The following is a 17,617-nucleotide window of genomic DNA, read 5'->3' on the forward strand; positions in this document are numbered from 1 at the left end:
ATGCAAACTGAACCAGGTGAACTGAAGAGACCTTGGTAGATACCTAACACTGTGTGCTGGGAGGCATGTAAATTCAGCCTGGGTGAGACTCTGCCTTTCCAGGGGTGGGAGGGAGGCCAGCGGAGGTGGTTTCTACTATCTGTTCTGTTACTTCTTATTCTTATAGTTTATATACATGCTTACACATGCTTATATACATGTGCATACACACATACACAACTAGCCCTCAATCTCTACAAATGAACTCACAAGGTACATATTAGCATAGGTACATACTTCCAGAAAGAACTCATGTTTACTCTTGCCAGGGGCTTAGACACCTAGCAGTCAAAGCACTCGTTCGTTCTCTCTCTCCTCTCTCTCTCTCTCTCTCTCTCTCTCTCTCTCTCTCTCCTCTTCTATTCTCCTCTCTCCTCTCTTTTTCCAGGAATGCACTTTGTAGTCCTGAATGGTCTCGAACTCACTATATAGATGAAGCTGGTCTCAAACTCAGACATCTACTTGCCTCTGTCTCCCACAGTGTGTGCCACTATGCTTGGGTCCAAGCTTGTTTCTACCAAATTCATTGCCTGAGATTACTGATTACTAGTGGCTGAGTTTGAACTGCAGTGAATGCCAGTAGTGACTCTTGGATTTAATTTTTCAGGAACATTTCTAGTCCTCCCTCTTTTCATATTTGCATTTTCTCTATTATTGGTAAATCTGACCCTCTCTACTCCTTTTTTTGTTTGTTTGTTTTTTGAGACAGGGTTTCTCTGTTTAATAGCCTTAGCTATCCTGGAACTCTCCTGGTAGACCAGGCTGGCCTCGAACTCACAGAGAAATTCCTGCCTCTACAGGGATTAAAGTGTGCCACCACTGTCCTGCTCTTTACTATGAACATCTTTCATTGTTCAGTATAAGATATGTTACCTGCATACCTTTCTTGTCCACCTTGCTTTTGGGACGCACTTCAAGGAAGACAAATGACAGGAACGCTAGAAAGGGAGGTAAGTCAGGAATAAAGGAAGGTGAGAAGGGAAGAGGAAAATAAGACGATAAGTTCAAATGGGAAGAAAAGAATTTAATTTTAAGATAGCACCTTAAATTGCCCTCAGTAATCTCTTACTGTTGATGATATCAAGGTTGTGGTAAGGCTCTTGGCCCAGTTACTTGACCTATGCTTCTTCAGGAGAGTTCTGTGCAACTGTTGCAAGGCCACAGGCTTGATACACACTTAAGCTCATAGTAAAAAAGTAAGGAATTGAGGATTTAAATGGCAGTAAGAGGTTGCTAAAGCTAAACCAATGAGGTTTAAACTATAGAACCCTAGACTCAGACAGACCTGTGGCTTAACATCGCTTCCTTTTTTCCTTTGTGTTAGTCACCTGTTGAGAATCTGATGTCTCAACTGTGACACGGATGTATTTACAGAATTGCTATTGATATTCACTGGACATAATAGGAACTTTGGTTAATTACTGTTATTATTTGCTTGCTATTGTTATAGTTCATGCTCAAAAAAATTATACTGTATCCTCCCACATCCTCTCTGAGTCATCCTCTTATTCCATATCAAAATACCTGACACAGCTGCTAACAAAGAAAATGTAGCTGTGGGCTGGCCACGGCTAGTGAGGCCATGTCCCGGGTGGGGGGGTGGCGAGGAGAGGGAAAAGAGGCTCACTTAGCTCAGTTTTGTAGGTTCAAGACCATGGTGTCCTGCCTAATGTCATGTCTGATAAGGATCTCGTGGTGACTGGGGTGTGGGGAGTAAGGAGTGAATAAAGTCCTGAGTAAATGTGTATTATTGACATGGGCACATGTTGCAGAAAACACACAGGCTATTAATTTTTATTATTACAAGCTTATAATTATTATGGCAGTTATTATTAAACCACTACCATATCAAATAGAAGACACAGACACCTGCTGTATTTAAAATAAGCCTTATTTCACCTGGGGCTGGGCAGTATTAACTCCCTAATCTGCCTTATTATCTTTCAGTCCCACATCCAATTGCTTTAATCATTGCTATCTGGGCCACGTCCCATCCAATATCTCTGTAAATACTTGTGCATGCTCTTTGTCCAGGCCACTGCTCTCCACGCCATCCTCAGAGTTCATTTTCCCCAGCCCATGTGGGTTTTTACCTATCCCATGGTGGCTTTCCTTCTTTTTCCTCCACCTGTCTCTCCAAGAGCCTTCTCCCTCAAAGCCTGAGAACTTTGGCCACGCCTACCTCATTTCTGCCCTGCCCAGGTGTGTAGACATTTATTCAGCCCTGGGGTACATGATAGTCTGCTCATAAGAGGCAGCAAGCAGATCTGGGGAAGCAAAGTCATTAATAATCAAATACAACGCACCAGACCATGATGTTATAGGCACTGCTATGTCAAGGACCCCAATGTTTCTCACCCATGGGAACTGACAAAGCTTTCCTGTCAGTAAGGCTCTGAGGTGTGGCAAAGCCTTCCTCTGGTCCCACTATGTTTACAGACAATTGACTACTGTGTGCAAAAACTAGTAACTATAGCCTCTTCTTCCAGATGACTGTTCTGCTACAGAGGCTCCTACCAGAACTAGCTAATTCCTCCCCCTCGCTGTTAATAGTCAACATGAGGAGGTTCTGGATTGTGGCCTAGTGATGGCAGTCCATGAGTGTGAGCATGGCCCGCAGGATCCCAGCTCTTTTGTCTGACATCTGCCCTTCCTTCATTCCTGTTGCCCCACGCTGTGTGGGATATGGCAAAGGAAGGGGATGTGGAATTAGGAGCTGAGAGTCTGCTTGGGGCTAAACTTCGGCGTGTGTGTGTGTGTGTGTGTGTGTGTGTGTGTGTGTGTGTGTGTGAGTGTGTGTGAACTCTCAAAGGCAAACACAGGGACTGTCTTCCAATGGTACACCCCAATGACTTAGGTACCTGATGTTAGGCCCCACCTCCAAAAGTTTCCAGCACTTTCCGAGAGTGACACCTCCAGGCCAAAAATTTTTTAGTAATTGCTTTATTTTTATTTCGTGTATATTGATGTTTTGACTGCATATATGTCTGTGTGAGGGTGTCAGGATCCCCTGGAACAGGAGTTACAGACAGTTGTGAGCTGCCATGTGGGTGCTGGGAATCGAACTCAGGTCCTCTAGAGCAGCTAGCCGTCTTAACCACCAAGCCATCTCTCTAGCCACCGCAGCCCGCCCCCCCCCCATCCCCCAGGTCAAACTTTTAATTACAATAGACCTTAGAACAAGGTGTTTTCAGACTACAACATCCTCTTACACCAGCGTTAGTAAATTTTCCTCAGAGCCCAGGAAACAGTGTATTTCCACACCAATATGGCTGTGGTGTTTATGTGTGTGTCCCTACTGTTACAGGCCCTACTGCTGCAGCACAGTCATTACGTTCAGGCACTGGCAATTTCCTGGATACACTGTTTTTCTCTGGGAGTTTTAAACTTGGGAATAGAGAGCCTAGTGTTCTTGTTTAACAGTAAGGCTGATGCTTTAAGGCTGAGAATTATCAGTGGCCTTGTATCCAGCCATGGGGAGGAAGCTGGCTGGACATGATGAACCCAATGTGCATAGAAAACTGAGGATGGGGCAGAGACTCTGGTTCTAGAGCCCTGTGGCCCAGCACAGCCCTACACTGACGTTCAAACTAAGACAACTGTCCTGCTTTTGGCCTAAACTACTAAAAGTAGTTAAGTGTCCATTGGACACTTGTTGTAAAGAGTGCCTGGCACACAGTAGGGACAGAACAACTATTACCCTCTTACTTACATCTCACCTAAAAGCTAAACCAGAAAAAGGGAATTAGCTGCACAGCTTATCGCTATGTGGAAGGGAGACCTGGTGAAAAGTCAACTTTCCCTTGCATTCCCAAGAGAAAAATAAGAAAACCGAGAGGAGAAAGCCCTCCACGCCACCACCTTCCATCACCCGCGGCCAACAGGTTTACATACCTGCCCTGGATACTATTAACACTTCCTTCAGCGAAACCTTCTCTCCCGGGATCCTTCCTCCCACGCTATCTAGCAGGCTTCAATTCTGGTTTTGTGTTCCTGGTCTCGCCGAGCTCAAAGTATGCTGCTATTGGCCTAAACACTAAGCGAGTTCTTACTGGAATCGTGCGGGAAGCGTAGGACTGGGGAAAGAGCTGCCTTCGAATATGACTCCGTTTTTTTGAGATAGTCTTTACCCAATGGCAGCTCAATTCACAAGGTCAGCTTTTGCAAACAGTAGGTGTCCACTACTGCAGCACTAAGAGTCTGCCTCAAGTAATACAAAAGACAGGCAAATCAATGACTTTATTTAAGGGTTGCTGTCATTTTGAAGGGCTCCTTTTCATACTTAGATGAGGACCAAAAGAAGGGTCTTTCCAATGCTTGCTCACAAAGACCGGGAGAGTTCGGCTTCTTGACTCTTTTTTCCTTCACGCGCATATTTAAGCATCGAGGTTGGAAAGACTTCTTTGCTTATCTGTACTATCTTATTCATTTAGAGAAAACGCTGATGATTATGTGAGGTGTCCTACTGATGCGAGCGGAGCTCAGTCTTTCATCATTCTTTCATCAGCAATTTAGTTCTGGTCAGGTAAGCGTCCCTAATTGTGTCGACATCTGTACCAATTTCCCTTAGAGGTAGATTCAATTTCAGATTTCAGCTGTGAAAAAGTGGTCTTTCCAATTCATTGCATAAGCCTCCCCAGGAGAAATTTTGATAACCTGCGTGGTTGTTTGTATACACTGTAGGATGCTTTTGTACTTCTTTAAAACGTGGCTCAGAGCCACTCCGGTGCGGAACCACAATGCTTATTCCGAAGCCGATTCTGCGTGGCTCTGGGAGTCACGGTCGAGTAGCCCACGCTGGGGCCTTTGTCCCGCCCGTCCCGGCGCGCGCCCAGCTCGCAGGGCTCGTTCCCGCCGCTCCGCGCTCCTTTGTCCTGGATCACGCCGCACCTCCGCGAGTTCACGCCCCCATCCCGCGCAGCCTTCGCCACCAGGCCGTCCTCGTCGCCTGCCGCGAGCGAGAGAACGCGCCGGAAGTGACGTCCGGAGCTTCAGCGCCCCGCCTTTTCCGCCGCGCGCCCCGCCCAGGCCTGTCTCTCGGCCGCGCGCCCCTCCCCCTCCCCGGCGCTCGCTTTCTGTCAGCCGCTGTCCCTCTCCCCCCCCTAGTCCGCGTCTGGCTTCGTCTCGCACCTGAGCACACGCACCTGCCCGGCCCGCGTCCTCTTCCTCTCCCCTTCCTCCCTCCCGCCTTTCCCTTCGGGCCCGAAGGCTCTGCCGGGTCGCGGGCGCCTCGCGGCTGCGTCACCGCCGCCCCCCAGACAAGATGGACACCGCGGAGGAAGGTGAGGCGGCGGCACCCGCGCCCTTGCAGCGGCGCCCGCGCTCCAGTCGGGCCGAGTCGCTCGCGGCGGCTCCCGGGGGGACAGTTTGCTCGGCCGGCCGGCGGGCGCGCGGGTCGAGCGGGCCCTCCAGCGGGCTCGGATCGGAAGGTGACCCTCTGCGCGCCCCCCGCCGGTTCCCGCGGGCGACGACCCAGCTTTCGACTGGGGGTCACCGGAGTGCCGGGACTTCGGTGTCCGTGACGTGGGGTGCCGGGACGTGGGGTGTCGGAGAGACATGGGGTGTCGGGACGTGAGGTGTCTGAGACACGGGGGGGTGCCTGGTGGTAGGGTGCCGGAGACCATAAGGTGCCTGAGATGTCGGGGTGCGGGGACTTGACGGTGCGGAGGATCTGGGCCTCCGCCGTCCCCTCGGTCCGCGGAGAAGGGGGCCGCGGTGCGAAGTTCGGGGGCGTTTTCCACTCCCCTCCCCCACTCTTTTTTTTCTTCTTCTTCTCCTGTGTTCGGGTCTGTTGGTTGGTCGTGCTGCAGGCCCTACTTCTTTGCCACAAAACTTCTTTGTTGACTTTGAAACTTCGCGGAAAACACAACGTCAGGCGATGCCTGCCGAGTGGACTGAACTGACCCCCGTTGTAAAACCTTGCCCTCTGCTCGCTCGCCTGGCCTCAGTGCACTGACCGAGCGGAGGGCCCCTGGACACTACAAGAGAACCGAAGCTAGTATGTAGGTCTCTTTGAAGTCCTCGCCACCAGCTAGCAAGACTTTGCTTGTTTTGTTTGTGAGCGTGTATTTGGGATGTAGTTGTTTTGAATAAGCAGAGAACACGCAATGAAAACAGCCGCATGAGTATAGAAAGCAGATGTTTCCCTCAGCGTGGCAGGGGTTTTTAAAAGCAGGTTAATGTTTTTAGAGTCACTGATGTTATTAGTGAGTCTGTAGAGGAAATTGTTGATCGTGTACTTACCCGTGCGGATACTCTTTGGATATATTTTTGGTCGAATGAGTGCCTTTTCACCCTAGTGGTTTATTTTGGCGAGTTTAGATGCAATTGAATCACCAAGCATTATATTGAAGTCATTAGTTTGATGTCAATGTGATGAGTTGATAAAACTTGATTTTAAAGAAGTTGTTCCTTATTAAAAAAAAAAAAAAAAAAGGTATGGTTCAGACAGCCCTGGGGGGTGGAGCCGTATTGTTTCATGGCTGTGGACATTTAGGCTTATTTTAATAGCTTGTTTAAAGTTCACACAGGCAGTACCAGAAAGTTGACTCTATTTTCATTGCTTGTCGATGCCAAGTCGCTAGGCTACAATGTGGTTATTGTATGCAGTGGGTGAATCTAGTTGTCATTGCAGACCACTTTGGGTAAGAGTGAAATGAAACTGTTGACGATTAACAACCACACAGGTTGATCTTATGTGTAAGTGTAGATAGCTGTAGGTTTAACATAATTTTAGATTCAGGCCTTGTCTTTTCTGTTTTGTCTTTTGAGAATGGTTCTCCCTATTGGTTTGCTTTAGTCTTTTGCACTACCATGACTGGCTTTAATTGAAGTTTGCTTTTTGCTCCCGTGTCAGTTGTAAACTACTATGTGGGTGCTGGGACTCAGACCCTGGTCCTCTGTAAGAACAAGTGTTCTTACCTGCTGAGCCATCTCTCCTTTCCTTCAAGTTTTAAGGAGTACATCTAGGAAGGCGGGTGTATTCCTTGCTTTGTACAGGCATGTTATTGTTTCCACCTGGGCACTTAGTACTTGCATAGACTTATAGTGTGGCCACAGTTACAGTAGCTCAGGAATTGAGAAACTGAGAGTATCTGTGCTGTCATGAAGGAAATGGTATTCTAGTGCCTAAGGGTACTTTTTTATATTGGGAGAAATATGTGACTTTTTAAATCGATTTGGATATTGTACTCAAAGTTACTAATACTTAGGAGTCACTGTTTGCTTTCCCTTTATTACCCACTGTGTTATATCTCAATCCTGTCAACATGTTTAGGAAGGCAGCAACCTGCCCTTGTACAGGTGAAGGAGCTAAAGGTTAGTTTCAATGAGCAACTTGCCCAAGGTCTCTCAGATAGTAAATGGCAGGAGAAAGAAAGGTTTACATTCATGTCAAACCCGAATATAGTTATTTATAAGTGTGTTCCTGAGTGAGAGTACTTGTTTTTTTTGCCATTTCAATACAATTTACTTGTTAATACAAATTGACCAGACCTTAATTTTCAACTGTTGCGTGCGTGTAGAAGTGAATTTTGATATTTATTTATTTGTATGTATATGGAGGTCAGAGGACAACCAGTGAAAGTCCTTCCACCAAATGTGTTCCAAGAGTTGAACTCAGCTCACCAGGCACCGTTACAGGATGAGCCATCCATCCAGGCATATGAAAGCAAATATTAATAGTTCTCATGTCCACTTTTATAAAGGTTTTAATTGGAAGTCTTTTTCAAAATTTCACAACTTAAATTTGACTTGAAATAACACTGGAAGTGATCATTTCATGACAAATATAAATGAAGGTGGCAAAAAGCTTGTAAACAATTGTTCTACTTGCTCACTTACCTACAGGATTTTTTTTTAAGATTTATTTTTTTAAGTATACGAGCGTTTTGACTGAATGCACATATGTATGTGCACCATGTGCCCTGGAAGCCAGAGAGAGGGCATTGGGTTCTCTGGAACTGGAGTTATGAATGGCTGTAAGCTTCCTTGTGCGTGCTGGGAACTAAACTCAAGTCCTCTGCCAGAATAGCCCACTGAGCCATCTGTCCAGCTCCTGTAGATTATTTCCTAGATTAAAGAAATGCAGTTCGTTTCTCTTGATTACAAAAGAAACAGGTGTTTGTTGGTTTTTGTGTTTGGAAAGTATGACTTAAAAGAAAGCAGATTAAATTCTTTTACCACATTTATTTAGACTGTGTGTGTGTGTGTGTGTGTGTGTGTGTGTGTGTGTGTAGGGTGCCCATTGCGTGACGCAGTTATAGAGAGTTTAGAAGACAAGCAATGGGAGTTGGTTCTCTAATCCAGTCTCTACTTCAACCATCTGGGTCCTGGGTACCAAACTCAGGTTGTTAGATTTAGTAGCAATCACCTTTACCTGTTGAGCCAGCTCCATTAAATATGTTAATATGTATGCATACTATAGGCCGGAAAGATGGCTCACAACTTAAGGTCACTAGCTGTTCTTCCAGAGGACCTGAGATATATTCCCAGTGCCCCACATGTCAGATCACAACTGTTCGTAACTCCAGGGAATCCATTGCTCTGTTCTGGCCTCCAAGGTCTCACCAGGTATGCATGTGCTGCAGACATACATGCAGGCAAAATACCTATTACATTAAGAAAAAAATTTTTAAGTGCATTCATTTTTATTCTTTCATATTCTTGCAGGTGACCTCAGTTTACTTCCTAGCACCTGTGTCAGGTGGCTCACAACTGCTATTAATGCCCCCTCTAAGGAATCCAACACATTGTCCTGGCCTCTGAAGCCTACCTCCACCCCCTGTGTGCCAACACAAATACATGAAAGAAAAACAAAACACATCTTTCTTAAATATCTGTTAATTTATCTTCTACTTAGGAAAACACTTTTTTAAAAATTTTTAATTAAATATCCTCTGAAAAATGATTGCTAGTAAAAAATCCACCACAGAAACAATGTGACTTTTTTGTTTGCTTGTCTTTCCAGACAGGGTTTCACTTTGTAACCTTGGCTGTCCTGGAACTCTTTTTGTAGACCAGGATGGCCTCAGACTTAGAGAAATCCACCTTCCTCTGCCTCACAAATGCCCAGCTTAGAATGTGACTCTTAAAAATAGGGTGTTACAGTCTTCTGGTAGACTATCTACAATACTATAATTAATGTTCAGAATGTATTTGCAGTAAAGCATTCATTTTATAATTTGTGCCTGTTTATAGTAAATAATTAGCAAATTTTAAAGATTGCTAAAGTGCTAAGTGTATTGAATTATATTTTTGTCAAGTCAGCAAGTTTGTGATTTATTCTTGTATTTGGTAGATGACTCATTTGTGTATATTTTGTATGGGTACAGGTGTGTTATGTAAACTGCTGGCACCAGATCTGTAAAGTTCTGAGCCAGAGGAGACCCTAGGCATCCAGTCTCTTCATTTTATGGGTCAGGAGTCTAATCCTGCAGTGCACTGAGACTTTTCAATTTCAGGGGAAAAAATTATATACTATGCTTCAAGATACTCTTTTTTTCTTAAAGGAAAAATGTTGCAGTGTTGGAGTAGACATTGCAATCAAGAGCTCATGTCTGAAGCTCTCATAAAAATATTAAGTATTTTGCTGCATTAGATGCTTACATTTCAACCCAGTGATGGATACGTAAAACATTCTCTCACTAGTGAACATAACACAAATTTTTAATCAGGAATTTTGTGGGGTATTGGAGTTTTATCTTGTGTTTTAGGATGGAAGATTTTTTTTCTTTTTATTTATTTATTTATTTACTCATCTATCAAATATCATCCATCTATCTGTCTATCTAGAACTCACTATGTAGGCCAGGGCTGGCCTTAAACTCGTAGAGATCAACCTGTGTCCCAAGTGCTGGCTGGGATCAATAGGGTCACCACCTTGCCTGGCCCTGGAAAATACTCATTTAAAAAGTATGAAGCTGAAATGTATTGCAGTTGATCACATCGTTTAACATTATGGCCTAAGCTTGGAGCAATTTAAGTTTACTTAGGAGAAATGCGTTAGAAGGATGGGCAGATGTCAGAGTCAGACAGCTAGCTTCCTTTTTTAGAACATTTTAGAAACAGGTCTTACATGTTTCCAGACATGCCTGCATCATCCTAACCACAGACTTGTGACCCAAAAATGCCTGCATTCATGAACTAAGTGAGCTTGCATTTACCTGGCATATTTAATGAACATGCCTTTCAATTCAGACAGTTTGTATGCTCAAATTAAGGAAACAAAGTAGAGAATTATTTTTTCATAGAGCTTAAAATGTAGCTAATTTGGTACATGAAGAATGGGGAACCTCGAGCCAGGAGTGGCAGTGCACACCTTCAATCCCAGCACTTTAGAGGCAGAAGCAGAGGCAGGTGGATTGCTGTGAGTTGGAGGCCAGCCTGATCTACAAAGTGAGACCAGGACAGCCAAGGCTACGCAGAGAAACCCTGTCTCAAAAGACCAAAATAAATAAATAAATAAATAAATAAATAAATAAAATAAAATAAATTTAAAAAATGGGAACAAACATAAAATAAAATACGAGGCGTACATAAGGCATACATAGAAGGTTATGTGCTGTGCAAAGCAGCAAGTGTGAGGACAGAGCCTACAGTTTTGACAGCAGAAGACTTAACAGAGGACATAGAATGTTTGGTGGATAGAGCAGGAATAGTTTGTAAGGTACAAGCATGCTTGGAATCTGAAGAAACTGCTAGCAAGGCATGCCACTGGAGACTGAATGGGCTGGGGGAGAAAAGGTACATCATGAGGACATTTGGGGGTGGCTGTCTACGAGAAGTTCAGAGGGGCATCAGTGTGGGGCCTTCCATGGCCCTACTAGGAGGGAGGAGCTCTAGAACAGTTCCCTCTAACTAAAGCAGAGGTGACATACAAATTTTCTTGCCACTGTTACTGGCTACTTTCCCTATGTAGACTTTTTTTGCTACTAGCCCCCAAATTTCTGGGAGCTAGAGTATGACTAGCTCCCTTCGATCCAAGAAGCAGAATGATGGAAGGAAACACCGTGACTGACATTGTCTGTCTTGAGCTGGCCAGCACCCCAAAACATTCCTGTTAGATGGGTAAACTGGAGTGCCTGGGGTTGAAATACTGCCATGAATGCTGTGCTACCCAGACACTGTTTTAGTTATCTCCATCCCATTTCTTTCAAACTAGACTAACTTTTTTGTTTTTGTTTCTGTAAGGGCATGAAGATAACTCAATTTTAGTGTAATGAAGAGTGAGATCTTAAAAGGGAGTAAGAAGTATTTTAGTGGGCTATGAAGTTTAAATTAAGGTAGTGAAAATGGATTGTGCATAAAACAGATCAGTATAATTGATAGCCTACTAAGGTGGAGTTAAGAGGAAATGATTTCTAGAGTAGTAGTATGAACCAACAGTGGGAAGCGTCCCATAGATTGGTGTTAACTGAGCATAGCCGTGTAGGAAAGAATCTTTGGATCCAGGTGTTGACAGGTGTTGTCCTCTGAGGGATGTGCTTCCCTGGACTTGAGGATGGTTGTCTTATTCCCTCTGTGTGAACACCTTTTCCGTCTGCATGGATCTGTGTCCCAGACTTTTCTATTTTTTTCTCCAAAGATTTATTTATTTATTATGTATACAATGTTCTGTCTGCATGTGTGCCTGCCCGCCAGAAAAGGGCACCAAATCTCGTTATAGATGGTTATGAGCCATGTGGTTGATGGGAATTGAACTCAGGACCTCTAGAAGAGCAGATGGTGCTCTTAACCCCTGAGCCATCTCTCCAGCCCCTCAGCTTCCTCTTACAAGAACAGTCGTACTGCTCAGGTCCCACACTAACAACAACTTAATTACCTCAAATGTGCTCACACCTGAGTTTTTCTGGTGTGAGGGGCGGGGTAGGCATGCTCAGTTCTTGAAGGCTCAGAAGACAAAGAAGCATTCCCTTGCAGCATTGCAGCCTTTCTTATTTTTCTGACCTCCCTTTACTTCTACTTGATGGTGTATTCTGTAAAGATGAAAATAGGTTGGTAAAGTACAATTTGCACCCATTGAAACTCATCTTTTGATGGATGTGCAGTTCTGCAAGAACATGTGTGAGATGGGTTTGGAGACACCTTGCCTTTAGAAAATTTGTCTCTATTTACTGAATATTGAATACCTACTGTGTACTTAGGACCTTTGCTAACTAGGAAATAAACTTCCTTTTTTCTTTTCTCATTGTGTAGTGCCTAGAGGCATTATATTGAATGTCACATTTTGAAGGTTGTCATACTTAGTCTGTTCAGGAATGGCCCTTATAGGCTAATGTACATGATGAGGGTGTTGTTTGGGAGATTGTGACACCTTTTGGAGGTGGGACCTCACTGGAGGAAAGTGGGTTAGGGGGCAGTGGGTCTGGAGGATTGTCAGCAGAGCTCGTCCTTTGGGTGTGAGCTCTCTGCTTCCTCTGGGATGTAACAAGTCTCACTGCAGGTTACACAGAAGAGCCCTGCCACTTTAGTGAGTCAAAATTAGTCTCCCCTACCTTGCTTCTGTCAGGTATTTTTTCTGTCACTTTGACGAGAAAAGTAATACAGATGATGGTTGATGCACAGGAGTGGTTCTAAGTTAACTTTCAGGACCCCTTTATACTCTACATGGATTATTTATTTAGTCTGACTTGAATCTGGGTCTTTATTTGTCCTTGAACAACTTCTGTGTCGTGGGTTATCTTCATACCTGCAGTTCTGTGCCAGTGTATGAAGTGCTGGAACCACATTTGGCTTTCTTTGAACTCTTAAAATTGAGGCACGACAACACTTAGTGTATTGTGAGTTGTATATATAGATACTTAACCTGTTAGAAAGGAAGATCAGTCTTTTAAAACTTTGATTATATTTATTCTGTGTGTGCACACATAGGCTTGAGTGTGGAGATCAGAAGACCGTTTAGGGGAGTTGGTTCCTTACTTCTACCATGTGGGTTTCTGGCATCAAACTCAGGAGTCAGGTTTGGCAGCAAGTGTCCTTACCTGCTGAGCTGTCTCAACAGCTTTGATAAACAACTTTTAAAAGTTAAAAGTATTTAGCTGTATGCTGTGTTGCGTACCGTCGCGTACCTGTAATCCCAGCATTTGGGGAGGCAGCTGCAGGTGGATCTCTTGAGTGTTCGAGGCCAGCCTGATCTACAAATCGAGTCTAAGGCCACACAGAGAAACCTTGTCTTTTGGGGGCGGGTTTTAAGAGTATTTAAAAGTAATGATGTTGGAGCTGGAGAGAAGCCTTAGCAGTTAAGAGCTCTTACTGTTCTGGCAGGGGACCTAGGGTCAATTCCTAGCACTCACACGGTGGCTCACAACTGCCTGTAACTCCAGGTGCAGGGAATCCAATGCCCTTTTCTCATTCTTGAGGCACCAGTCATGTAGGTGGTGTATGTACATACACATAAAATAGATAAAACTTAAAAATAGTAAGCTCAGTACATGCTAACAAAAATAACTTTATTATAGCTATATTTCCCCAAGGTGAAAATCTTGACTGTAAAATCTGCTATTATTTTAAATCTTTAAATATGTCTTATGTGTGGATTTTTAGAAGATTTAAATATTCATTTGGTTTTTGCATTTACTTGATTTACATGTTTTGGTTAAATGAAAATTGGGAAATGAAAAGGCAAGAGTATTTTCAGATAGTTTTGTGTGTTTGTTATTATGTCAAAACTTAACAAATGATAATGTATCTGAAATGTCAGTTTTTAAATTAAAAAATTTTTTGTTGTTGTTTTTAATTAAAAGCTTTAAGGCTGGGGAGTGACTCAGAGATTAAGAGCACTTGCCACTCTTGCAGAGGACCCACTTCATTTCCCAGCACCCACTTGGTGATTCATAGCCATCCATAACTCCAATTCCTGGGAATCTGACTCCCTCTTCTATCCCCTGAGGACACCAGGCATGCATGTGTTAAACAAACATAAATGCAGGAAAACACCCATAAACATGAAGTCAGTAAATCTGAAGCTTGTTTGTTTGTTTGTTTGTTTGTTTGTTTAAAGAACCTGTTGGTCTGGTATTGTAAAATGCACATGGGGAGTTGGTTTTTGTCAAAAATGCAAAAGCAATCCCATAGAGGAAGTATAGTTTTGTTTTGTTTTTTCTAAAATGATGCTGGAATAACTGAATATCGATAGGAAAATGAACTTGGAACCATGCCCTTTCAGTAAGCTAAGGTTAATTTAAAAAGAATGTTAGGGCTGGAGAGATGACTCAGTGGTTAAGAGCACTGCCTGCTCTTCCATAGTACCTGGGTTCAATTCCCAGCACCCACATGGCCGCCACAACTCCAAGATCTGACACCCTCAGACCAATGCACACAAATTAAAATTAATAAAATATTAAAAAAAAAAGAATGTTAGATTCGGTTGAAAAACTAACTAGGAGTTTTGTGTGGTCTTGGGCTATTTTGAAACTTGAACTCCAAAGAAGGATACTGGATGGCTTTGCTAGGTTTTCACAAAGGTACTGAGTAACTATATAATTCAGGCAGCTCTGTTCTAGGTATATACCTGGTAGAATTCAAAGGAGGTCCTTACACAAAAATGAATCGTATTAGCAGCTTTATTTACAATAGGCAAGCAGTGGAGACAAACATGCCATCATTTGATAGATAAATGTGTCCTGTGTGTGAGTGGCCATTATTCACCAGTACTTTAGAAACAAGGGGCACCTGGGATGGATTTCATGAACATTATGCTAAGTGAAGAAAGCCAGTTGCAAAAGACCACACTTTATGTGATCCACTTTGTATGGACTGTCTCTAGTAGACACATCCCTGCTGAGAGGAAGTAGGTAAGTGGTTGCTTGAAGTGGAATGGCCTGATAGAACTGCTGTTAGTTACATGTTTCTTCTTGGGATGATGATGATATTCTAAAAGTAGTGATCATGGTGTTCAACTGTAAATAACTTTTGCATACTTTGTGATTTAACTTCATGGTGTATATAACGTATACTATACTTAAAGAAAGTTACATTGTATTTGTGACATTCTAAATAGGGTGGCTAAAGTGATCTTGTAAGATGACTAACCAAACCAAGTCTTCCCCTGTGTGCCCTTGTAAGGTCTGAAGTGGCTCTGGTCTTCATTGGTAGGCCTGTGGGAAAATGATCATTAAACCCACTGACCATGCAGCGGAGGAAGGAGGCAACCCCTTCCTCTCCAATGCCCACCAGCACCCTTTACTGACAAAATTGGACTGAAAAAAGAAAGGGGTGTGGTGGAGCTTAGGTGGTGAAGGGGTAGCTAGCTATTGCTTCTGCTGCTGAACCTTTTCCCTAAGGGACTGGCAGAATCCCTCCAACCTCTGTCACAGGTTTGAGCCCTATACCTGCAAATTGTCTCTGCTGATTGTTAGAATCAGAAGTATACAGTGTTTCTTTCTTTCCCTCATTCTGTTTTCTGAAGTGCGCCTTATAGATAGAATCTTAACACAGGGTTAGTCTTTTAGGAAGCCAGAAAATGTAGTTTTCAGGCTCCCAAGAATAGCAGGAAAGTATGTGTGTATGGTTAGCAACCTGGAAAGGTAAGAAAATAAACTTGGGGACACAGGGATTCAGAGTTTTAATGTGTATTATTGTATGTGGGGTGAGTGGATGTGGAGTCAGAGCACAGGTCTGTAGAGTCAATTCTTGCCCTTCACCTTTATGTGGCTTTGTGGCTTGGACTCAGCTGGTCAGGCTCATGCTTCTAACACAAATGCCTTACCAGTGGAGCTGCTTGTGGGCCTGAGGGTTGCGATTTTCAAGGGTGTCTGAGGCCTGATTCCCAAATCCACATTAAAAAAAAAAAAAAAAAGGATAGCATTTCACAGACAAAGAGTTTGGGGATGAGAGACCGGGTGTCATGGGGCTTAAAAGGCCTTGGGGTTTCTGTGGGGATGAGGATGACTGTGAACTCATTCCTCTTACCTCCCCCTCCCAAGTGCTAGGATTTTTATGCTACAATACCCAGCAAAACTGAATGTTTAAAAATAGAATTTGAGTAGTTAAAACATTTTATTGTTATAATTGTAAAATAGCAAAAATGTTAGCTACTTTGAGAAACAAAATAGCCATTTTTCTTTTATTGAAAAATATTTTTAAATACAATATATTCTGACTACAGTTTCTCCTTTCCCAACTCCTCCCAGTTCCCACCTCCCCTCACTTCCGGATCCACACTCTTTCTGTCTTTCCTTAGAAAAACAAACAGGCATCTAAGGAATAATAATAAAATAATGTAAAACCAGAATGGGAAAAACAAACAGATGAAAAAGACACCCCCCAAAAAAACACAGGAAACATGTATAAATGCAGAGAGATACATGTTTGCACACACAGGAATCCCATGAAAACATGCAAAGGACAAGTAAGGGCTGGGGGGGGGGGCAACCCCAACACAATTATTTCACACACAGAAACCCTCCAAAGATGCTATTGAATTAATTTTGTATTGGCACTGCTGGCCATGAGACCTCCCCTTAAGAGTGTTTTGTTTCCCCAGTAAGACTCCCTTGGAGAAAACTTATTTTTTTATTTGCAAGTGGTTATCAGTTGTAGCTAGCTTCTGCGTTAGGGATGGGGTGTGTGTCCATGTCTCTGAACTCTAGGACTCCATCTAGTTCAGACGTATGCAGGCCCTGTGCCTGCCGCCACAGTCTCTGTGAGTTCCTATGTGCATCCATCATGCTGTATTTAGACAGCCTTGTTTCCTTGATGTCCTCTATCCCCTCTAGCTACCTTCTCTTCTAACCAATTACGACAGCTCCAATCTTCACATTTTCTTTCTTAGGCTGTTGCTTTTTAGTAGTAGAATATGTTTATTTTTTTATTCCTGCTGTTCCTGCTGTCTTTAGTTAATCTACATTTTTCTGTGTGCACATACAGTTTTAAAAGAACCATATCTCATATATTACAATTTATATAGCATGAACATCTTTTTGCTTATGTAGGCTAACTGTAGACATCCAAAGCAATGTTTTTAGTCATATATTTTTAATATTTGCCTATTATGATTGGAGCTACTAATTGTAAACATTTTACTGGCGGGTAATAAAAGTTTATTTCCTCTGAAGAAACAAGGCCAGCATTGTTTGGATCATGTTACTGCTGTATAATCTGGATAGGATGCGATAAGAATGGCAGTGTGCCTTTGTGATCTCCTCCAAATCAATGAGGAATGAGACAGTTTCCAGTATAGGGCATTGAACAGTAGCCTCCATCAATAGTTTTTAAGTCAAGGTCATCAAAATCAGAAAAAGTGAGACACTTCCAAAATCTAAAAGAAACCTAAGGAGACATGACAATTGAGTGTGTATGGAGTGTGCACGAAAGGAACATTAGATAAAAGATTCTGAACCAGCAGTGGACTTCAGTGGTAATGTATCAATATTGGGTTATTAAATTAAGGAAGGTATAACAAATCCTAGTAAGACATTAAGGAGATAATGGTGTACTGAATTTTCTGCAGTTTCTTCTCATAACTTCTCTAAGTCTGACTTCTATAAAATAATCTATTAGTCATGACAGTAAATTCAGAAATCATCACATTTATCACTGACAGGAGAACTGGGAGATCTTCAGGTCATCTTACATACGT

General features: G+C 43.0%; 1 protein-coding gene across 2 annotated transcripts in view; it reads left to right on the forward strand.

Annotated features, from left to right (window-relative positions):
* Positions 1-5,116: 5,116 nt before the first annotated feature.
* MARCHF6 (membrane associated ring-CH-type finger 6) overlaps positions 5,117-17,617 on the forward strand; it is a 65,082-nt gene continuing 52,581 nt past the window's right edge. For both annotated transcript variants that reach the window (XM_084783062.1, XM_084783063.1), the window contains exon 1: positions 5,117-5,321. In XM_084783062.1, the coding sequence (XP_084639188.1) occupies positions 5,303-5,321 (19 nt within the window). In that variant the 5' untranslated portion in view covers positions 5,117-5,302. The remainder of the gene's footprint in view (positions 5,322-17,617) is intronic.

The sequence above is a fragment of the Acomys minous genome, assembly GCF_964271855.1.
Source record: "Acomys minous genome assembly, chromosome: 5".
Taxonomy (NCBI): domain Eukaryota; kingdom Metazoa; phylum Chordata; class Mammalia; order Rodentia; family Muridae; genus Acomys; species Acomys minous.